This window comes from Budorcas taxicolor, chromosome 11 (genome assembly GCF_023091745.1).
Source record: "Budorcas taxicolor isolate Tak-1 chromosome 11, Takin1.1, whole genome shotgun sequence".
NCBI lineage: Eukaryota > Metazoa > Chordata > Mammalia > Artiodactyla > Bovidae > Budorcas > Budorcas taxicolor.
Genome location: NC_068920.1, coordinates 163,561,435 through 163,583,788, shown reverse-complemented (window position 1 = coordinate 163,583,788; position 22,354 = coordinate 163,561,435). Strand labels below are relative to the sequence as shown.

Genomic DNA, 22,354 nt, shown 5'->3' with positions numbered 1-22,354 from the left:
GCATGCCCCCTGCCCCCAGCAGGGCCTGAGACCATGGTGGGAGGTCCCCGCCTGGCCCCGGGGCCCCAAACCCAGCGATCCTCGCGTGCCTGTCATCACAGGCGCGCCGGGGCTCCCTGCAAGGGTCAGACCCAGTGAAGGCTGGTGGGGCCACACTGGGCAGCGGCCACCAGGGCCTGGGTCTGCAGGGAGGCAGGTGTGATGCGGGCGCGGGTGGGGCCTCCAGGTGCCCCAGCTGCAGAGTGAGGCGGGGCTCTGGGGCGCGGACACCGGACTGTGGATGCCTGGGCTGCCGTCAGCAAGGGGCTGGGGGCCAGGGCCTCCGTCGCAGCCGCCTCTGCCACTCGGCCTGGCCGCTCCCCTCCATCCCTGGGTCTCGGTCTACCCATGTGTCTAAGGATGAGGTGGTGGCTGCCAGGCTTGGGGTCTTGCAGCTTAAGCCTTGGGGGCCAAGTCTCCTGTCTCCCCCAACCCCCAGACAGCCCGGCTTCCAGTGCAGCTGAGATCCTGCTTAAGCCCACCTCCCCACCAATGCTCGGAGAAAAGGGGGATTTCTCGGGAGGTGCAGCCCCAACTGGCTTTTTGGTGAAAATGCAGTAGGGAAGAGGCCCTGTGCCAACCCTCCCGCTTCAGAAGTAAAACACGCAGCCCACTCCTCAGCCCTGACGTGGTCAGGCAGAGAAAGCCAGGCAGAGGCAGAAAGACCCACTGACGCCCCATGGGACCTGGGACGCCCTCAGGTCCCCAGGGGGACAGGCCCACACCCTCCCACCTGGTGGGTCTCAGGAGGGCCTGGGAGCAAGGCCTCAGGCTGCCCTTCCCTGCGCCGGCCCCCGGGTGAGGACAGCTGAGCTCAGCCCCCATCAGGCCCCCTCAGGCCTAGCAGCTCCTCCCTCCACCCAGTGAGAAAGCTGCCCCAAGCCCAGGGGTACCTGCCGTGAGGGACACAGCCCCCCATTCAGAGCCCCTGTCTCCTCTGCAGCCTGGTCCCCGGAACCCCCCTCCTCTCCTGGGCCCGCTCTCGCACGCTCTCTCTCTCTGCCTCTGGGCCCTGCCATGGAGTGCCCCCCAGCACCCCCGTAGGGCAGCCCCCATCTGCCCAAGAAGATGGACCAAGCTCCCCAGCCAAGCGGCCTTCCCAGAAGACAAGCTCTGGGGCCAGCGGCTTCCCCCCGGTGTGGGCACATCTCTCGCTCTCTCTCGAAAGCGCTGCAGAGCTGTGATTCTGGACGTGAGCAGAGTTAGGAACACTTACTATTTTGGGCATTCTCGATATTTTTTTCCCCTCTTCTTCCCTTTGCCTCCTGCCTCAGTTTGGACTCGCTAATGGATTCATGCCCAAGCTTCCCGTTCCTTTGTCACACCCCACGAGTTTCTGATGTATTGGCTGGGGGTGGGGGGTGGGGGTGGGGGAAGGGGCCGGAGGTGGCACTTCCTGTGGCTGCTCTGTTCGGTCTCCTGTTTCCTTTTCTTGTCTCTGGCCTCTGCATAGGTTCCTAGATCCGTCTGACAGCATCACCCCGCACACACCCGTCCAAGCTCTCCCTCAGCTCCGCCGTGGAGACCGGGGGAGCTGCCCGCTCCCCGACACAATCGAGAGCCAATAAAACTCCTCTCCGACACCTCGCGTGCTGTCTTTGGTCCGCCTGGGACTCCAGGCCGACCCAGACCCCTCTCCTGAGCTTCCTGGGAGGCGCCACGTCCAGCCCAACCCAGACAGAGTGGGCCTTCCCTTCCCATCCAGCCCCAGGGGGTCAAGGCTCTGCCCAGAGGGGCTGGTCCTGGTTGCAGCCGCATTGGGTTTTTTGACTTTCCTGGGGTGGTTGTATCAGTCTTCCAAGATTGGAAACCACCGGCCTAGAAACCCTGAGCTCCTGGAGAGTGGGTAGGGGGTGAGGTGCTGTGGCCCCTGGGGCGAGTGACTGGCCTCTGTGGGCCTCGGTCTCACCATCCACACAATGGGCGGCCATGACCCTGGATTCACGGGGCTCTTAGGAGGATTAGAGGCGGTGCTGGTGATGCTCTGGGCACAGAACCTGGCCCACGGGATGTGCACACTAAGTGCTGGGGGGTGGGGAGTCATCGGGAGAGGAGGGGGGGCAAGACGGGGAGTGACTGGGCATGATGGTGGGGTGTGTCAGGCAGCCCCGCGCCCCTGGATTGCCGTGATCCCATCTGCACTGGAACCGAGCTGCTGACCTTGAGGGAGCCCACCCCACAGGCCTCCACCCTCACGGCCACGCACCCAACTGTGACGCTGTGCTAAACACTGCGGCCCACCCTGCTCTGATCCCGTTTTGGGGACAGAAGGCTCTGCATCCCAGCGAAGCAGCCGGACAGCCGCTCACATCCCCGCTCCCTGTTCCTGACGGAGACCCTCCCCGTGGCATCTGCGCCCAGGGCCGGCTCGATGTCCCTCAGTCGGTGGATAGCCAGACCCTCCCTCCTCCACTGCAGCCAAACCAAGGTGCTTTCAGCATTGTAAACACCCACCCCTCTCCCTGGAAGCTTTAGAGTCACTCCTGAGGCTGGACCAGCTGAAACATCACCTCCTCTGGGAAGCCCGCCGGTGTCCCGGCACCTGCCAGTCGTCCAGATGAAGAGGCTCGTCTAAGAGGCCCGCCAGCGGTAATGAAGACTGTTTCCTGAGCACCCCACATGGGCCCGCACGGTGCCCCCCACCCTGCCTGCCTCGCCCCTTGTTTTCTTCCCAGCGCACCCCGAGGGGGGAGCTTCCCTCTCCCTCGGGCCCCACAGACCCCAGGCTGGGGCCCCCGCAGCAGTCGGGAGGCGCGAGATGCGCTCAGTCCTGACTCCAGCGCCTGAGTCCAAAGCCCCCTGAGCCGCCTCCCTGCAGGCACCCACTCATTTGTCACCTTCGGTCTGCTTTCCCCGAATGGCATTCCTCAGGGAGACACTGCAGTCCACCCCAGCCCGACCCAGACCCGGTCCCGGCCCCAGACCCAGTCTCAGGCCAGACCCAGGCCCGGCCCCGGCCCCGGACCCGGTCCTGGCCCCAACCCCAGCCCGACCCAGACCCAGGCCCGGCCCCAGTCCCGGACCCAGTCCCGGCCCCAACCCCAGCCTGACCCAGACCCAGGCCCGGCCCCAGACCCAGCCTCAGACCCAGACCTGGCCCTGGCCCCAGCCCCAGACCTGGACCTGGTCCTGGCCCCAACCCCAGCCCGATCCCGACAGGTCCCAGCCCGACCCAGACCCGGTCCCAGCCCGGCCCTGGCCCCAGCCTCGGACCTGGACCCGGTCCCGGCCCCAACCCCAGCCCGACCCTGACCGGTCCCGGCCCCAGAGCCAGTCTCAGACCCAGACCCAGCCCCGGCCCCAGCCCCGGCCCCAGCCCCGGACCTGGACCCGGTCCCGGCCCCAGCCCCAGTCCCGGACCCAGTCCCGGCCTCAGAACCAGACCCGGCCCTGGTCCCAGACCCAGTCCTGGACCCGAGGCTGCATCAGACCTCCCCAGGACGGTGAGCCGGGAAGACACCCCGCCCCTCCTTGCAGAGTCCCGGACAGCCCAGGATGCCGCCATAAATACAACCACTTTATTAACATACAGAGATTACAGCACGGCCCGGGGGCCGTGAGAAAGACGCCCCTCCCCGGCGTAAAGTGCGGTGGGTCCTTCCGTGCCAGGAGCTTTGATGGGGAGGCGAGCGATGCTAAATTGTGAGATTAGGAGTGCCCCGCAGGGAGGGTCGGGGCCTGAGGCGCCCCCTGCGGCCCCTGCCTGTTCCCTGGGCCTGCAGCCCCGCAGGGAGACAGGGTGCTCCCGGGCCTCTGGGGGGGCAGGGAGCCATCCTTGCTGCTCTGTCCCGGGGTGAGGGGGGCCGGCGGGCGCACCGGGGGTGGGGGGCTCTCCTGCCCAGGAAGAGCAGGGGCTCAGTGTCACGTCTTCACAGCTGGGCGCCCTGCGGGAAGGGTGTCCGTGGAGGAGCTGCCGTGGCCCCAGGGACGCTGTGCTCGGCCTCTGAGGGGCGGCCGCCGGGCCTAGGAGTGGGGCGGCCGGCAGGAGCGGCAGCAGGCCTTGCTGTAGTACCAGTGGCCGCAGAGGTTCACCTTGATGGCCAGGGCGCAGTTGGTGCCCGGCTGGTCCTGGCAGCTGTCATCTGGGGAAGGGACCACAGTGCATCAGGGGGCGGTGGGGCGGTGGGGGGGACGACGCGGCCGGACCCCCACCCCGCCCCGTCTACCTCCTTTCCTGGAGCTCTCCCTCGTACCCCTCGCCAGTGACGTCAGGACCCCACTGGTGATGTGAAGCGCTCACAGGGAAGGTGGATACCCAGGGACAGGATTTGGAGGAGGCCCTGACCTTACCCCAGAGGTCTGAACATCCCCAGGAGGCGCACCGCTCCTCTCCACTCAGTGGGTCCAAAACAGAGCTCATCACTGTGCCCTGGTGCCCCCCCAGAGCCTAGGACACGCCTGCATCTTCCAGGTGCCCGAGCCAGAGAGCCTGCTTCAGGCCCTTGCCACCCTGCCCCTGCATGGCCAGCTCGAAGGTGCTCTGGATGAGTTTGCCCAGGCCCTTGCCGCCCTGCCCCTGAGTGGCCAGCTCGAAGGTGCTCTGGATGAGTTTGCCCACGCCCTGGCCCCCTGCCCCACCGCCGCCTTCCCATCTTCTGAAGCCAGATGCTCTTTGCAAAAGGGTGGGTCTTGGCCTGGCTCCTGGGGGGCCCAGGCTCCAGTCAGATCTCACCTGCCGCCCTTCCCACCCGCAGCTCCCAGCTGGACTTGGCCCCTCCCGGAGAGAGACTTCGCTCCCCGCCCTGCCTTGGTCTCTGGAGCCAAGAGGCGCTCCCGGGCGAGTGCCTGCGCGTCGGGCCCCGCCTCGGCATCGGCCTCCTCACCTGGGGGCTCCGTGGGGCAAGGCTGCAGATCGCAGGCCTGTCTGCCAACAGGCTTCACCAGCGGGTCGCAGCCCCGGACGATGTCGGTGCCCTGGTAGCACTTCACGTCGCGCATCCGCACGCCCACCCCGCACGTCTTGGTGCACTGAGCGGGGAGAGACGGCGTGACCACGGCCCCCCGGCAGTGACCACGGCCCCCCGGCAGTGCAGGGGGCCCAGCCAGGGGAGACGTGGGACTCCCCTCCTCTCGCCAGGTTGCTGAGTCTCCGTGGACGCGAGACACATGGATGCTCAAGGGTTCGGCAACCAGGAGATGCTGCTGCCCGCCCCCCCCCCCCCCACCACATACTACTCAGCTTCCCAGTAAGGGCATGGACCCCCCATCTCTCCCCCCAGGCAGGTCCTTTGGTTCCAGCTCTCCAGCGTCCTATGCTGCGGGAGGCTCAGGACACAGGGGGCCACAGCCCAGGAAGAGGCTGGCTTCCCGCTCCAGTTAAGAGCTGGGGGCCAGTCAGCTGCATCTTCCAGAGCCAGCACCCCCACCGCGGCTCCCCGTCCAGATGTTCCCCTCGGAAAACCCCGCCGAGCTGCCCAGAACGCCAGGGCCATCTGCTGACCCCAGTTACCCTCCTGTCCTCCCGCTGAGATCCTAAAGGCGGTGGCTCCCTCTGGCTCCCCCTGCTGCGGGTGACCCCATATCACCCAGGCTCCGCTGGGACCTGCGCCCTTGGTCTGCAGAGGTTGGGGGGCGGGGGTCCAGTCCTGACTACCCCCTCGGCCGCCCACAGTTCTATTTGTAGAGACACAGGGAGGGCTTCCAGCCCGATGCCCGTGCCCAGGCTGAGGGAGTCAGCCCAGCCTGGGGGACCGAGCCAGACAACAGTCAGCCTTTGAGGGTTATGCCCCAGGGCACCTGCAGCCATCCCCCACCCCCCAGAGAGGACGCAACATCTGGCCTTTCCTGGCGCCCACTCCTCCACCCTTGGTGGACAGCTCAGAAGACGCACTCTAACTAAGCCCCCGACCCAGGCAGAGGCAGCCATAGGGGGAAAAGACCCCACCCCAGCCAGGGACAAGGACACAGAGGGCTTCCTGCCTGTGGTCTGGCCACCCCTCACCCACCCACCATCATCAGGGTGATGGGTGCCCTCCCCCCGTGCCCCAGGCTCCTGGGTGAAGACCCGTCTGCGCCTCCCCATCTGGCCACCCCGTCCTCGGAAGCTGTGCATCCTCAGGTGGAGGGGGGCCTCAGGGTGGGGGCCAGTGATGCGGCCCAGGAGAGAGGGGGGTGCGTGGGAACCAGTAAAAACTGCAACTGAGACGCGCCCCTGGGCTGTAGAGTGGAGAGGCCGTGCTCCACGGCACCCTGCAACCAGAGCTGGAGGAAGGAGCCCACAGGCCAGAGTCAGGCCAGCGGCTGCCACTGCTCCTGGCCCCGCTCTGCCCGGGGCGCACCGTCCTCCCGTCCCCTCTGCCTCTCTGATTCTGTGTCCCTGCCTTAACCTGACTCCCCACCCTCCCGGTGCCCACCGGGATCTGTCTGCCCCATGGTGGGTGTCAGGCACACGGGCTTTCAAGCACGTGACTGAAAGGCTTCCAAAGGCCAGGCCAGAAGTGACCTGGGCCAAAAAAAGGGCCCCAGATGAGTGCTGCAGGGATCCTAGGGGTGAGATCCAGGAGGACTTCTTGGAGGAGGCAACCCTTGTGCTCGCCAATGTGGAAGCGCTGATAGTCTCTCCAGGGAGGGAAAGCCCTGATGGAGGCTGAGCCGGGGGACGTGAGGGCACTCAGCGTGGGAGAGGAGGTCCTTCAGCAGGACCAGAGATCAGGCCTGGCCTCAGGAGGGCCAGTGGAGCGCTCACCTCCGACCAGGGGCTGGTGTACCACTTGAAGCAGGGCCTCTCGAAGCAAGTGCTCTCCTCGGGGGGCTTCTTGGCCAGGCCACACTCGGGGCCGCTGCGCGTCTGCGGCTTCCCGTTGGCCAGCTCCATGCACAGGACCAGCCTCTTCTTCACGCCTCTGCCACAGGTGGTATTGCACTGGAGTCGAAGGGCAGACAGGTTAGGGGTCAGGAGCCAGAGGTCAGGAAGAGCAGAACACGGGGCCCCCAGCCATGCCCGTGAAAACGGCTCGGTCAACAGCAAGTGAGTAACAGCCAAGATCAATGACACACTGGCTGGGAACCTGCTGGTCGATAACCACGTGGCCCCAACAGATTTGATCAGAAACAGTTTAACAGAAAAACCATCTGTTGTGAAACAAAATGGTCAGTGGCCATTTGCCTGGTGATGAATTAGCTGATAGCAATCTGCCTGAGCCAAGCGGTTGAAAGCCATGTGGTTGGGAACCATGCGGCTGGAAATGGCAAGCTGGTGACCTTGACGGATCACCAGAGGTCACGAGAACAAGTGGGTGCACAGGGCCCACGGCCCAAGGGTGAGTACGGCCCAAGAACCCCCAACCCTGGGCTTCCGCCTCGGGAGCACGGAGTTGTGGGAAACAGGTCGGCCCCGCACGCCTCACCGAACATTCGCTACTTAGATCTGGGAAGTTTTAAGCGGTTTTCTTACCTTCTTTGTTTTTTTTTCTATTTCAAGTTAATGTTCACTGGATTGTGGCATCATAATTTCCAATTAATTCCTCATTTGGCCAACCTGTCATTCTGGCCACCTGGCTCTCAGCCAGTTAAAGCCTCTCCCAGATGGTGGGGCCCTGCTCGCCGGGTGGGGGGCACTCACCCGCTCCCAGTCCTGGGCCAGCCAGTGGGCAGGGCAGTTCTTGTCCCCACAGGGGTGGATGGCCAGGGGCTTGGTCTCCATCTGGCACTGAGACTCGGGCACGACCCGTCCGTCGCTGGTCTTGCAGTACACGTGTCTGATCATGCGGCCTTGCCCACAGCTGCCGCTGCACTACAGGGGCACAGCCGGGGTCAGAGGCAGAGCCCCTCCCAGGGCCCCCGACCTCCTTCCCCAGAGAGAAGAGCTGGGGGGGGAGGGGAAGGGTTGCCACGGTAACTGTGTTTTAAATACCACGTTCTGTTCTAATTACAGAAAGATGGCAAGTTCGATTAAAAACACACCTAAAACCCCGGAAGAGTCCCCTGCGCACCCAGCACTCAGAGGGGAGCCCAGTGGGCATCTGAGCGTCTCACCCAAGTGGGAGAAGAGAGAGGCAGGCAGGGAGCTTAGAACGAGGGCACGGCAATGGGACCGCTCGTGTGGTTCAAGGTTCTGATCCCCCGTAATCACACGGGTCAGCCCCCTGAGCACCCGGCCCTCACCGGCCCCCAGTCGGAGACGGTCCACTGGCGGTCGCAAGGGGGCCCCGTGCAGTCCTTCTCCCCCACAGGCCTGGTGCTGGGGTCGCACAGCTTCTCGTCCTCCGAACAGCGGATGTCCCGGGTCACCACGCTTCGCTCCCCACACTTGGCCGTGCACTGTGGGGAGACGGCGGAAGGGCGGGCTCATGGCTGCCCTAGCTGCAAGCAGACCCCGGCCCGGCTCCCACTCGGCTCGCTTGGCCCCCACCCAGCCCACAGCCCCCAGCCCCCAGCCAGCCCAGAGCCCCCACCCGACCGGGCGCCCACCCGGCCCACTCAGCCTGCGTGCACCTCGGACCACTTGGACATCGCCCACTGCAGCCCGGCTCCCACCGGCCCACAGCGCCCACCTGGCCCGCTCGGCACCCACCTCAGACCACTGGGACATCTCCCACTGCGGCCCGCAGGCCGGGCCCCGGCAGGTCTTGCGCTCCTCGGGCCGCACGGCCTCGGCGGCCTCGCAGAGGTCACTATAGACGGAGCTGTCGAAGCCGGGCGAGAGCATCTTCCAGCAGCGCACGACGCGGAACTGGAAGCCCTCGCCGCAGGTGCGCGAGCACTCGCTCCAGCTGCTGGTCTCCCACCTGCCTCGGGAGGGCGCGGCCGTCAGCGACCCCCACCCGCTCCCTCCAGCCAGAGCGCCTTCTGCTCCTGCCAGCTCCACCTTGGGGTCCTGCCTCAGTGTCCTGAGGCGCCCGGCCCCACTGAAGGGAAGAGGGGACCCCCATGACTGCACACCCAGCTTCTCAGAAAGGAGCAGACACATATGGAGAAGAGACCCCAGGATGGAGCAGAGACCCCAGGATGGAGCAGAGACCCCAGAACCAAGCAGCGACCCCAGGACGGAGCAGAGACTCCAGGATGGAGCAGGGACCCCAGGATGGAGAAGAGACCCCACGACGGAGCAGAGACCCCACGATGGAGCAGAGATCCCGGGACAAAGCAGAGACCCCAGGACGGAGCAGTCCCCTGGACACAGCCTGGCAGAGCCCCAGCTCACCCGCCCCCAGCACACACCCTGCCCGGGGCCTGGGTGGCAGGTACCTGGGCTGGCACTCCCTGCCTGCGCAGAACTCCTGGACGGGCTCGGGCCGGGTCAGGGCGTCGCAATAGCTGTCATCCACCTCGATGCCGTCGTAGCGGACACACATGGCGTAGGTGGACAGGACCCCTGGGTTCAGGACAAGGGAAGGGCACCTGAGCCCACTGTGAGCTCCGGGAGGCTGGCAGGCGGGCCCCGGGGCCGTGGGCGAGTCACCCGGCCTCTCGGCACTTCCTGGTTTCAGTCCAGAACAGCGGCAGTTAAGCTGACCGGACTGTGGGCGGGTCCCAGCAAGGCCGGGTCTATGCATCTGAGCTCCCTCCCCTCCTGGGCCCAAGCGCCTCAGCTCCTCTCTGCGCAGCCTACCCTGCCCAGGCCGGGCAGTCAGTGCTGCATCACAAACCCTGAGCTGAAACGAGGAGGTGATGTGCTGGCTGCTTCGGGCGTGCCCAGCTCTGCGACCCCATGGACGGTAGCCCGCCAGGCTCCTCTGCCCATGGGATTCTCCAGGCAAGAACACTTGGGAGTGGGTAACCAGTCCCTTCTCCAGGGGATCTTCCTGATCCAAGGATTGACCACAGGGCTTTAGTATTGCAGGCAGATTCTTTACCATCTGAGCCACACGGGAAGCCAAGAAGTCACAGTCACCGGGCTTTTGGTAAACTCAGAACGGCCCTCACAGAGGCGCAGAGGCAAACACAGCCAGGTGCCACTCATCTTCATTCACTCAGTGACTATTGTGGGTGGGTAGATGGAGGGATGGATGAGTGGATGGGCAGGTTGGTGGTGGACGGATGGATGGGTGGATTAACGGGTAAGCTCGTGGGTGGGTGGGGAAGTATATCTGGATGATGGACGGACGGATGGATGGACGGATGGATGGGTAGGTTGATGAGTGGATGGATGGATGGATGGATGGACGGATAGACGAGTGGATGGATGGATGGGTAGGTTGGTGGATAGGTGGGGAAGCATGGATGGGTGGTGGATGCGTGGATGCATAATTTAACCATTCCAGCCCTTCCTCAGATATTACATTCGACCTTCAGGTCCTCCATGCCCTCCCATAGCATGCCCTAGTCCTTATCGAGCTCCCTCTCAACTTTCTTTTATCATTTTTGTGATTAAATATCTGCTACTCTATAAATCTCGGGCTCCCCGATAGCTCAGTTGGTAAAGAATCCGGCTGCAATGCGGGAGACCCCTGTTCAGTTCCTGGGTTGGGAGGATCCCCTGGAGAAGGGAAAGGCTACCCACGCCAGTATTCTGGCCTGGAGAATTCCATGGACTAAGTCCATGGGGGTCGCAAAGAGTCAGACACAGCTGAGCAACTTTCACTTCACTTCACTCTATAAATCCCGTGGGGGGACCGTATGTAAAGGGCCAGCCCTCAACTAAAATTATTCATCCCTTGGCCGCCACCTCCACCCTCTGCTTCTCTGCTCTTCCTGCCCTGCGCCCCCATGCCAGGCACCAGGCTGACACAGGGGCCGAACCCGCCCCACAGTGCGGGGTTCCCTCCCTGCTGCGGAGCCAGGGCGACTCGGGGGAGTGTGAGCACGGGTGGGGTCAGGGGCTGGGGTTGTCGTTATTACCGGCACATGTGTGCCGAGGGGAGCCTTGCCGGATGACCTCCCCTGGGGGTTGCCCTGCCCCGTAAACCAAGAGCGCCCGCCGACTCGCGCTCCCTGCCCAGGGGCGCGTGTCTGAGAGCCGGCAGCTCCTGCCTCTCCAAGCCCCAGACTTGGATGGAATGAAAAGAGCCTGGGAGGCGGCCCACACGGGGGTTTTTTCTTTTTTCCGTGAGGGATGAGCCAGGTTGCAATCGCGGCTTCCCCTCTGCCAGCACCGGGCTGTGTCGTCTTTAGCCGTCGCTGAGCGGGGGGCTGGCTTCCTGGCCAGGCCTGCTCAGAATGTTCCAGAGACGCCAGTTCTGGGGCCCAGCGAGGTCCCAGCAGCCCCTCAGCAACTGTCTGCTTGTTCTCGCCTCGTCATCAGGGAAACAGCAGGTCCTGATCAGGAGGGACGGGGCTGCTGGTCCCAGCGCCGTCGCCGGCTAGGGGTGATGTGAGGGCGGTCAGACTCTCCAGGCCTCCGCTTGCCACTCACCCTCTCCCGGGAACCCCTCACATGGGACGGGAGGCACAGCTCCGCTCTTCTGGACACCCACCTCACGGCATCAGTCCTGAGTGCGGGGCTTCTCAAACCTACTTACCGAGCCCTTCCTCTAAAGGAAAGAAGCAGGAAGCCCCAGTGCCGGACTGGGTGGGCCTCTTTTGCCCGCAAGGCCAGGGGTCTCAGAGCCCGTCCACTCCACTCCCCTCGCTCTGGGCCAGGGGGTTGTCGAGAATCATCGGGAATCATCCCGTGTGACTCAAGCGAAGGGTCCAAACCGATCCACCTGCCTTTCTCCCGCTCTCAAGAGCATCTTTAAGGAGAAGAAAGAATGCTTGCTGCTATGGCCGGGGCTCAGGACACAGGAGACTTGCTGATCACCAGAGACGTTTGCACAGGCTCCAGAGGCCACAGAAGGTTTCTAAACCACCACCCTCCCCCCAGCCCCCCAGAGCTGGCCTGGGGTCAGCGCCCCAACAAGTGGGATTTCAAGAGGAGCCTGCCACAGGATGTGCAAAGGTGAGCCATCCTGCAGGGACCCCGGCTCACCACTTCTGTGGAGTGCCGCTTAGATCCCACTTGGTGCCTCCGCAGCGACAGGGAACCCACTCTGAGTCGGGGCCGCTCACTCCAGTCCCAGACGGGCTCGTCTGAAGGAGAGCGTGTCCTTTCAGCAGAGCCAGAACCTGTCTTCCTCACTTCCTTTCTCCTTGCATCCTACTTTGCACCTCAGGCCGCCCAGGGCGGGCCAGCCCATCCCCTGCCCAGCACTCTGTGGGCGTCGAGACACAGTGCAGTTACCTCCCTGGGGACCGCCTTCTGCCCAGGGCCAGCCAGGCTCAGCCGCTCGCCACCGAGGTGGCTTCGTCCAGGAGGGATCTCAAGCCTTGTCACTTCCCGGGCAGGGACGTGTCCAAGGGGAACAGCAGATGCTTCCCACCACGTGTGCTGCGGCCTCCTCGGCGCACGTGGAGTCCAACAGATAACGTCGGGGCTCCCGATTCAGATGGGACCCTGCCCTTCGGGAGCAGGCTCTCAAAGCGGGCTCCTCCAACACCCCCGCCCCAACACTCAGCCCTGACTTCACTCCCCAGACCAGCACTGTGGCCGCTCCAGGCCCCGTTGGTGGCACGCAGCAGCAGCAGCAGTCCTGCTGACGGCGCCCCGCTGTCAAGCTTTGACCCAGATTGCTTCTTTCCCCTTTCCCGTCTACCCCTATAACCACGTTTGGATAGGTGGACATCCCACTTACAGGTAGAGAGGAGAGACTCAGAAATTAAGAGCATGGGATGTGGACGACCAGATAGTTCATCCAAGAGCTCACCACACCCCCACAAAGCCCTCCTCGAACCCTCCAGAATATCAGGGGGCAACCTCAGCCTGTCACCTGCCCTGCTCAGGGGAGGAAGGATGGCATAGCGGGAACAGGCCTGACTTCCCACCCAAGACAGAGAGCCGGTGGCCCCCCCAGCGCACCACAGAGCCACCTCCCCAGCTTCTTCCTCAGCCACATCTCCTGAGATGCTGCACCCCCAGACCCCCAGCTGCCCAGGACCCGGTCAGCTGCTTGCTTCTTCTGCCACACTGGCCAGAGTGTGCAGGGGCTCCCAGAGCTCTGGCCAGCTGCGGTGGGAGGGCAGGGGCAGGGACAGGAACCTCGCACGTTTTGGGCAGCAGCGAGCCCAGTCTTGCCCAAACGCCAAGTCCCAGGTACAGACAAGGCAGCGCCCGGGGTCTCCCCGCGTTTGCCGCAGGCCGGCACCTGGGCCTGACGTCCACACTTACAGGGAGGGGACCACGGCTGGCGGCAGGGGGGGTCCCAGCCTCTGGGCTGCAAGCCAGCGTCTTGGTGCAGCAGTGGCCGGCCAGGCGAGCAGACAGACATCAGCTCAAGCCCTGGCCTGACACCTACTGACCCCGTGTGTCTGTCCAGGCAACCCCAGGGCCTCCGATACCCCTGCTGTTTCCTCCCCAGACGAGGCCCTGGAATCTGGAGTCTCCTCTGTCCCAGTCCACACCGGTCTACCTTCCCCTTCTCCTCACCACCTGAGCTTTCCTACGTTTTAACCAAGAGGAGGCTTTTCCTAACAATGTACTAAGTGCAGAAAGATGGACGAGGGAGCCTGGGGGGTGCTGACTGACCTCCACCCGGCTGGACCCTTACGTGATCCAGCATGAGGACACCCAGACTGCCACTGCGTCCCACCACATCCCGTGGGCCAGGAAACCGCTAGACGAGCTCACAGGGCAGTTCAGGGCTACAAGCACGCGGACGGGCCCCGAGGCCCAGACTCGCGCCCGCCGTGGCAGTGGGCTCGGCGGGCGCCCTCCAGCCCGTCTCGGGTACCTGTGGTGCAGGTGGAGCTGCAGGGCTCATGCGACGAGAGCTTCCACCGGTACATGTCTGCGGGGCTCACGCCTTGCTTGCGGGACTTGGGCCTGGTCCTGAAAGCAGGTGAAGCAGAGAAGGGGCTGAGTTCCATGGCAGCACATGTTCTCATCACTGGGGCGGGGGGGGCAGTTGTGTGTACCTGTCCTGAGCCCCTCCTCCGGGCAGAAGGGCAGAGTCTTGCTGCCCTTCCGGGGGCCCCAGTGCCCACTGTCTAGAAAGAGTGCCCCTGGGGTGGCAGGGCTAGGAGGGAGGGGGAGCTGGCATTTTCCATCTCAACAGCTGGCTGAGCACATGGCCCTGCAGCTGTCGGGGTCCTTTCGGGGGCTCTGGGGGGGGGGGTAGGTGAAGAACTTGGGGCTCCCCGCCGTCATAGTTGCCCCTTCCATACCCACAGGCCTCTCACCATCCCGCCACCCCCACCCCACAGGAGCACGCTGATAACTCCTCCCTCATCCCTGGGAAGGGACCTCAGAGGCACCCGGTGTGCATAGAAGGCACCGGAATCCTCTCCTGCAGACTTCCCCATCTGGGATTCTGACTGAATGGGGGCCCCCAGGCCACCGGGCCTCCAGGGATCCAAACAGACCAGCCCTGGGGGCAGACGGGGGAGGGCCGTGTCCCCTGCAGACGCCTCTGCCCAGGTCTGCGAGGGCTGCTGAGCAAGGGAACGCCGGGCTGGGTCCCCGCCAGGAACGGGCTGGGATTCTTGGCCGGAACTCAGGCGGCCCGGCCAACTATTGTTAGGACTGTTTGCTTCTTTGAACCAGTCGGTGTGTTAGGCCCAACTTCGGGATCCAATGTGCCGGCTCGTTGTGGACCCGGCAGGAGCCGAGGGAGGTGGCGGAGACATCTCCCTGAGCCCAGCATCTGCCCTGAGAGGCAGCTGCCCCCGGAGCCAGCCAGGGGGCGTGGGACGATGGGCCTATCGCCCAGCCCTGCTTCGCTCCCCATCCAGAGGGGCTGACGGAAGACCACCTGAAGCCGAGACCCTTGCACGGGCACACCCACAGGTCCTTTCTTGGGACCTTCTGTCAGCCCGGAGGTCAGGCTTCAAGGAGGGTTTGCAGGGCACACATTCTTAAAGGCTTTCCGGGGACTTCCACGGTGGTCCAGCAGTTACACTTCGCCTTCCAATGCAGAGGTTAAGGGTTTGATCCCTGGTCGGGGAACTAAGATTCCACATGCTTCATGGCCAAAATACCAAAAATCCATTAAAAACAGAACCAATGTTGTAACAAATTCAGTAAACACTTTAAAAAATGGTCCAGAGCAACAACAGCAACAACACTAACAAGCAAAAATAAATAAATAAAAACCTTTAAAACTAAACAAATAAATAGAAGGCTTTCCAGTCAATTCTGTGACAGAGACGTCAGTTTGGATCCGACTGGGAATTTACTGTTTGCCTTCCGACTTCTGGAATTTCACAGGAACGGCTCTTACACTGCACTTGTGGCCTTGAAGGCACGTCCTGCTCTGAGAACCAGGAAATAATCTACCCACAGACGGACATGAAGTCATGAATTCACTGATGTGGTTCCATGAGCCCAGGAAGGAGGCAAGGCGACGGCGTGGAAAGCCTATGGCACTCCGTCGCTGGGTCACGGCCGCCGAGACTCCTCACCGGGTGGCCTCACCCTCCCCCCGTCCGAGCCTGCCCCGGCCTTGCCACACGTATGGGGGAAATCAGAAGGCCCTCCCCTATTCTCCTGAAAAGTGAGGGGGCCCTTTCAGATGGGCCCCCCACCCATCCAAGACCAGGCATCTCTGAACAAAGGGCCCGAGGTGCCTCCTCAAGGAAGGAGAGCCGGATGCCCCACACAGCACAGTGACCCCCACCCTCCTGTCAACAGCTTCCAAATCTCCCCAAGAACAAACAAGGACCAAGGGCTTCAGCCCCGCCCCGCCACCCCACCCGTGGAGGAGCCGCGCCATCTTTATCTAATTACACACTCCTGGGCCAGCAGGCAGCGTGACTCATGGTGGAGAGACAGCAAGCCGTTCAAAATAACCCTCTGGGTTTTCAGCACCAAAGGTCTTTCTGGTGGGGCTGCCCGCCCCAGCTCGCCCCAGTGCAGCGCAGGGGGGGCCCTCCTGCTCAAAACGCATCTTTGCACAGCAATGCAACGCCTAAAACGCTCTGCTCTCTGGGGAGAAGAGCACCCAGGAAATCTCTGGACCAATAGCCCTTCACCACCTCCGTCTGGAGGGAAGCTAGCGCCCGCTGATTGCCAGGCTGGGTCGGGCATCGCGCAGGGACGCGCCAAGTCCTTCATCTGGAACTTTCCCTGGATGGCCTAGATGGTTCCTAAGAGACTCGGAAAGAGCTTTGCTTCCCCGCCCCCACCCAGGCTGCGAGAGAGACCCCAGGTCTGCGTCCCAGCCCTGGCGTCTGGAGTCAGGCCTCCCCTGGTTGTTCGAGGCGGTTCCAAGAAGGTGAAAATAACCTTGCTCTCTGGACCACGCCTGGATTGTGCCCTCCCTGAGCAGACGCGACATCCTGTGTTTGGACAACTCGCCGCGACAGGGCTATTTTGGCCTGGCAGTTTCCCCCGCCGCCACCTCAGCCCTTTATCTCCAAAGACCATCTTTGGTCTCCATCAGCGGTGTCCTTTGCAGCCGCTGGCGGGCAGCGGCCCCATCTCACCCCCTCGGGGCTTTCTGAGCCCTGATGGTCATTGTATTGGTTCCTGTATCCCAGACATTCCCCTAAGGGCCCAGGGGTGGGGGCGGAACCCACGGGACCAGAGGGGAGAGACTCTTTAAAATGTGACTTAAGGACCCGAGAGCTGCTACTGTGACCCGGCCTGGGGATCCTGGGACGCCTGAGCTGACGGCCCTGACGAGCCCCTCAACAAGCCCCTCACTCAGGGACAGGGCACTGAGGATCACCGCACACGCGTGTGTAGGGGGGCTGAGCTAGGATGGTGACCCGGATCTCCACTGCACTTTCCGGGCCTCTAGCCACATTAAACAGCAGCCTGTATGCCACCTCCTTAAACCCATTCAGGCAGGGACGGACCATCGGAGAGCTGGCCATCCTCACACCCATGCTCCCAGGAGAGCCTGTCCCCCAGCCCTGGAGGCTGAGTGCATTTGTGACCCTTCCTCTTTCCTGGTTTCTGGCTAGGTGCCCTGGATAGAATTCAGTCCTCTGGACACCCCTGAGGCTGAGAAGAGCCCCCCAGGCTCACAGAATAACTAATTCGCCCCAGGTTACACAGGCAAGTGCAACTGATTCTGAATCCCGCTCTCAGACTCAGAGCCTGTCCCCCTCCAGCCGCTGGGTCCCACACATCCCTGAGGCCCACTCTGCGAGCTTCTGGACCCATGTCGGGCCAGCAGATGGCCTCCACGGGCCCTGGGAGAGGAAGCACAGCCTCAGGGACTCCGGACCTCCCACTCTGTCGCATTTGCAAAGTCTCCCCCTCAGAAGGGCCAGGATGTGCCGGGGAGTCTCACGGGGCCCCAGAAAAAAACACCTTGAGAATGGGGCCAGAGGGGCACCTCCTGGGGGCTTAGGGGCCCAGCGCCCCTGCTCTTGTCCTCTGGGGATGAGTCGCCTCCAACTGTGCCACCTTGAGAGTGAACCCCAAATATTCCACCAAACTCAGTTCCCTAAGGATGCCCACCTCTGCACCCCCAGCCCTGGCTAGGGTCCCAATGGCTTCGTGGCTAAAGCCAAGAGGTTTAGGCGGATCCACAGAAAACAGGACAAAACAAAACCCGGTGGTCTTGTTCCGCCTCCAGGCCCCGCCCGCACTGGGGTCTGCTGGCCTCCTCCGTCCGTGTAAACAGCCTCGCTGCCCTGCGAGCCTCTGGACGACAAGGGCCTGGTCACCAGGACTGTCCTCTTGTAGGGACAGTGATGGCAGCAGGCCTGGAGCCGCCCTGCTCCCAGCTGGCCCCAACCCCGGAGGCTCCTGGCCTCAGACTCCTCCAGGGCCAGCTGTGGCCGTCCTGTGACCGTCCAGGCATCCCCAGCAATGGCCATCCAGGCGTCCCCAGCAATGGCCGTCCAGGCGTCCCCAGCTGTGACCGTCCAGGGGTCCCCAGCTGTGACCGTCCAGGCGTCCCCAGCTGTGGCCGTCCAGGGGTCCCCAGCTGTGGCCGTCCAGGGGTCCCCAGCTGTGGCCGTCCAGGCGTCCCCAGCTGTGGCCGTCCAGGCGTCCCCAGCTGTGACCGCCCAGGGGTCCCCAGCTGTGACCGTCCAGGTGTCCCCAGCTGTGACTTCTCGGGTGTCTGCAGTGTATCCTCACCACTGGACCCTCCCACATCCCAAACCCAGAAGCAGCTCCAGCCAACACAGGAGAAGGCCTTGCTCCCAGTGCCTGACCCTGGGGTCTGGCCCCTGGCTGGGGGCCCCACTGGACCAAGCCCGGGTCTGCTCCTCGGCCAGCAGGGAAGGCTGTCCTGAGCCACTCTACCTTCAGGGAACGTCCACCTCGTGTGTGATGACCATGTGTGCAATGACCGTCCAGACGAGGAACCACAGGACCCCAAGCCTCTAGGCTCTGAGCCCCAAAGGCGTCACTCACCTACCTCTCTGAGCCCTACCAGTCCCTAAAGACAGGGGGCTGGGACGATAGCCCGCCTCTGTACGGGCGATTCTCAGCCCCATGTGCACGGAACTGTCTGCCTCCCCACTTCCCAGCCCCACTGCAGAGCAGTAACTTCAACCCATGGTACTAACTTGTGGGAAAGACGCTAAAACCCAGGCCTCTGGCTCCCTGAGGGGCCAGGCAGGGGCGGCCCCTTCCCCCTTACCTCTGCCCAGGCCCCCCTACCTTAACCAGCCCTGGCCAGACAGGGCCGGGGAGGCCGCCTACCTGGCCTTCTGCGTCCGGTTCCCAGCCAAGGCGGGGAAGCTGGCACTGGCGTTGGGGAAGGGGGCCTCGGAGGAGGTGTTGGCCAGCCTGTCGCTGCTCAGCTCCAGGTAGGACCCGTTGAGCAGGTAAGCCCCGGCCCCCTCGCTTTCCTCGTAGTCCAGATAGAGGCTCTCGGCCGGGGAGCCCCTCGGGGCGCCCTGGGAGAAGATGCTGTTGGCGGTCTCATTGAGGGGGAGCTCCCTGGAGTCGGAGCCTGCGCCCAGCAGCTGATTGGAGATGGCGTTGGCCGAGAGCAGCTCCTGGGAGGCGAAACGGGTGTCGGCCTCTCGGTCGTCTGGGTCTCCCACCAGAGCCGTCCAGGTGGTGTTACCGTCTGCAGGGGAGATGAGTGCTCAACCTCCCGTGACTCCTCGTGTGGGGCAAGGGTTGCCCTGGTGGTGGGGGAGGGGGGACATGGGTAGTGCAGACCTGGGGGGGGGCGGGCAGGGCTGCCTCAAAGACCCAATCCAGGAAGCACCCAGAGGCAGGTTTCCACCCAGTAAGAGGACGCAGACGGTCCTGCAAAGGCCCGCAAGCCAATCCAGACAAGCTCTCACTGGGGAACCTGCCTGAGCTCAGCAGGGGCGTCAAACAGGGCCTCCCCAAATGCATGCCTGCCCCGCAGCCACAGAATGTGAGCTTCCGTGGAAATGAGGTCTCCACAGACTACACAGCTCCAGAGCAGACTGCTAGAGGCTTAGAGCGGGTTCTGACTGCAATGCCCCATCCTTAGGAGAACACAGGGAGACACATGGACGCAGAGGGGAAGCCGGCTGAAGAGTCTGTGCCCTTCTGTGGCTTTACGGCCCCAGCTTGCGGTTGGCTGCCACCGCAGCCCCAGGGGACTAACAGCCTCTGAAGTGTTTTCTACCTGAGGACTCCGAGGGTCCCGGAAACGTGCCCCCAAGTTAACAAGTGCATTCTTCCCAAGCTTGATCCGCCCTCCGCCCTCGGCAGGAGTGAAGGTCATGGCCAGCCCCCTGCACCCTCAGGAGCACAGCCCAGCTGCCAGCCTGGGGCTCAGGGACCCCTGTCCATCCCCCATGTCTCCCCCTGTGCCTCCTGCCACTTCCCCTGGAAAGCACCCCATGCAGGTCCCCTGCCTGCCCCAAGCCCTCCCCGGCTCACCCTTAATTCACTCCTGGGCCCTCATTTCAGGGGTCCCTCCCGCCAAGGGCTCGAGGTCCTCCCTGTACCCCTCAGCTGCCCATCACTCCCTTCCAGAGCTCTCGCCACACCTTGCTGCATTGTCTGTCTGTCTGTCTGTCTCCACCGAGTGGTCAAGAGCACGGGCTATAGGGTCAGACCCTCTGGGATTTGCCCCCAGCAGATGGGGACAGCGTGACTTGGGCAAGACCCCTCCCTAGGACTCAGTGCCCCCTTCCGTCAAGTGGAGATAGCCTTACCCACCTCGAAGAAGGTGTGTGGAGGGGACACAGCTGCCCCGCAGCCCGCACGTGACTGGCGCCGCCGCCACCCTCTTCTGCGGGCCGCAGGCTCTGAAGACCCTCCGCCCGAGGGCCCTCTCCCTAGGAGCACCCCCCGCCCCGCCCCTCCTCCTGGTTACCTCGGAAGCCCTTGCCCCTGGGGGGCCCCTCGCAGGCCCTGCCGCTGGCCTGCGCGCACACCTCGTTGGTCTCCTGGCCTCTGCTCAGACCCAGCTCGATCCCCGGGCCCCGGTGGCCAAACAGGCGGTTGTCCAGGCCCAGCCGCTCCGAGGAGGCCTGGCCGAAGAGGGAGGCGTTGTGCTGCAGGAAGCCCGCCAGCCCGGCCCCGTCCAGCCCCTGGCTCTCGGCGCTGTCAGAGGCGGGATCCGAGAGGCTGTAGTAGATGGGCTGGAGGCGGTGGGCGTGCGGCGGCTGCAGCAGCGTGTACTCGAAGGTGATGGAGGGGCTCTTGCCATTCTGATTCCACACCTAGGGGGGCAGGAGAAGAAGTGGGACCCTGGCCCCTCCCCACCCCAGCCCCTTCCCCATCAGCCTGGAGCGGCTGCTCAGGCCGCCGAGCATGAGCCCCTTGAGGACAGGGGACTCTGGTCCCAGAGCCGCGGGAGGGTCCCCTGCCACACACAGGCCCACAGCTGAGTCCTTCCCGGGGACTCCTCCTTGCCTGGAGGAAGCTGCCTCACCCGCCCAAGGCTATACTTAGCGCCACGGGCAGCCCGTGTCCAAAGACCCGTGAACACAGCCCGGGACCAGCAGACGAAGCCCAGACACGAGAAGTCAAGGGCGCTCGGGCAGCAGAGAGTGCTTGAGAGGCAATAAAGCCAGCGAAAACCCAGCCTGCGTTTCACCGTCACCGCGTGCCGGCAGTCCTAAGCAGTAAGACTGGATCGTCCCCACCACCTCCACCCTGACTGTGCGGGAAGGGCCACGGCCCAGGCCCCTGAGGGCCCCCCAGCATCACAGCCGGTGGGGGATGTGCTGAGGCTTCCGTTGAGACCACATCATCGCCAGCGTCTCCCTGGCCTATCCAGCTCCCGTCCCTACCCCCCCGAGGGCTCTCCTGGTCTAAGTCAGCTGGTGTCAGAAGCCCCAGGAAGTGGGCTCTCAAATAGGAGTTTAGTGTGGGGTTCCCTGTCAGCAGGGGTGATTCCCTGGCGGTGCACAGACCCCTGAGATACCCCCCACATGGCGGGCTTTGGGTGCCATGTCTCAAGTGTTGGGAGCTGGCTGGAGAAAAGATAAGGGTCTATGGAGAAAGACAGTGGAAGGCTAGGGTGACATCACCACCTAACCTGCGACCTAAGGCCGAGCCAGAGGGCCACCTCGGTGTCGCACGGAGACGCGCACGTCCCCCGGTAGGACTAGAAAGTGTCCCGGAGGCCAGAGAACCAGGCTGGCTTCTCCACCTCACCAAGAGCCCGACCCAGGGAAGACTTGGAGCCTGGGGATCTGAGTGAATCTGCTTGAAAATTTTGAAATCTCAGATTCCCCTGAATCTTGGGGCCTGGAAAGTGGTCATTCCACCCCTGTGACAGCCAGCCCCTGGCCCTCGCCGGAAGATGGCACAAAGGTCTTTGCCTTCAAAACCCCGCCAGCCTCCCCCAGGGCCATGCCCGCCTCCTCCCTGGACCACCCAGCTGGGGGCTCGTGCTCAGACCCCTTTTCACCTGCTCAGGGCAGCCATGGGGCTGGCTCAGGGGAGAAGGGGCAATCCGTGACAGGCCTTTGGGACCAGCTGCGGGGGGGCAGCAGAAGCTGAGGCTGCGTGAGGCCTTAGGAGGAGTCTCAGGAGGAGGAGTCTCCCAGGGGAGCCCTCGCTCAGGACGAAGGAGGAGTCTCCCAGGGGAGCCCTCGCTCAGGATGAGGGAGGAGTCTCCCAGGGGAGCCCTCGCTCAGGATGAGGGAGGAGTCTCAGGAGGAGGAGTCTCCCAGGGGAGCTCTCGTTCAGGATGAGGGAGGAGCCACATAGGCAAGAAAACCCCAGGAGGAGGCGAGGCCAACACTGACAGAGCGATCCACACTGGGACCATTGCAGCAGACGGCAGAAGAGTGGGCGCCGGGCGACCATTTTCTGTAGGGTCGCCTGGAGGACACGCCGTCCGCCGCAGTGAAAGGAAGTGTGACGGCGAGAAGCCACCAGCGCCACTCAGAGGGACAGCCGGAGGGCTGGTGTTGGGGGTCCTCGTGGGCCAGGGCTGGTGGCGAGAGGTGCTGTTACGTCCGCTCTCCAGGATAGTCACAACAAGGGGGCTCAAGTACCATGATGAGCCAGAAGGTTGACACCGTAGCCAGGGACACATGTGGATACAGC

At 63.8% G+C, this 22,354-nt stretch overlaps 1 protein-coding gene across 3 annotated transcripts in view; it reads right to left on the bottom strand.

Annotated features, from left to right (window-relative positions):
• Positions 1-3,560: 3,560 nt before the first annotated feature.
• The window catches only part of ADAMTSL2 (ADAMTS like 2), a 35,054-nt gene continuing 16,260 nt past the window's right edge, over positions 3,561-22,354 (bottom strand). For 2 of the 3 annotated variants that reach the window (XM_052648642.1, XM_052648644.1), the window contains 10 exons: positions 20,166-20,514; positions 18,560-18,932; positions 13,686-13,783; positions 9,226-9,352; positions 8,552-8,765; positions 8,143-8,298; positions 7,601-7,771; positions 6,725-6,901; positions 4,863-5,007; positions 3,562-4,121 (listed from right to left, as the gene is read on the bottom strand). In XM_052648642.1, coding sequence (XP_052504602.1) covers positions 4,003-4,121; positions 4,863-5,007; positions 6,725-6,901; positions 7,601-7,771; positions 8,143-8,298; positions 8,552-8,765; positions 9,226-9,352; positions 13,686-13,783; positions 18,560-18,932; positions 20,166-20,514 — 1,929 coding nt within the window. In that variant the 3' untranslated portion in view covers positions 3,562-4,002. Of the gene's footprint in view, positions 4,122-4,862; positions 5,008-6,724; positions 6,902-7,600; positions 7,772-8,142; positions 8,299-8,551; positions 8,766-9,225; positions 9,353-13,685; positions 13,784-18,559; positions 18,933-20,165; positions 20,515-22,354 lie in introns of all 3 variants that reach the window. The other variant, XM_052648643.1, reaches the window with a different exon arrangement.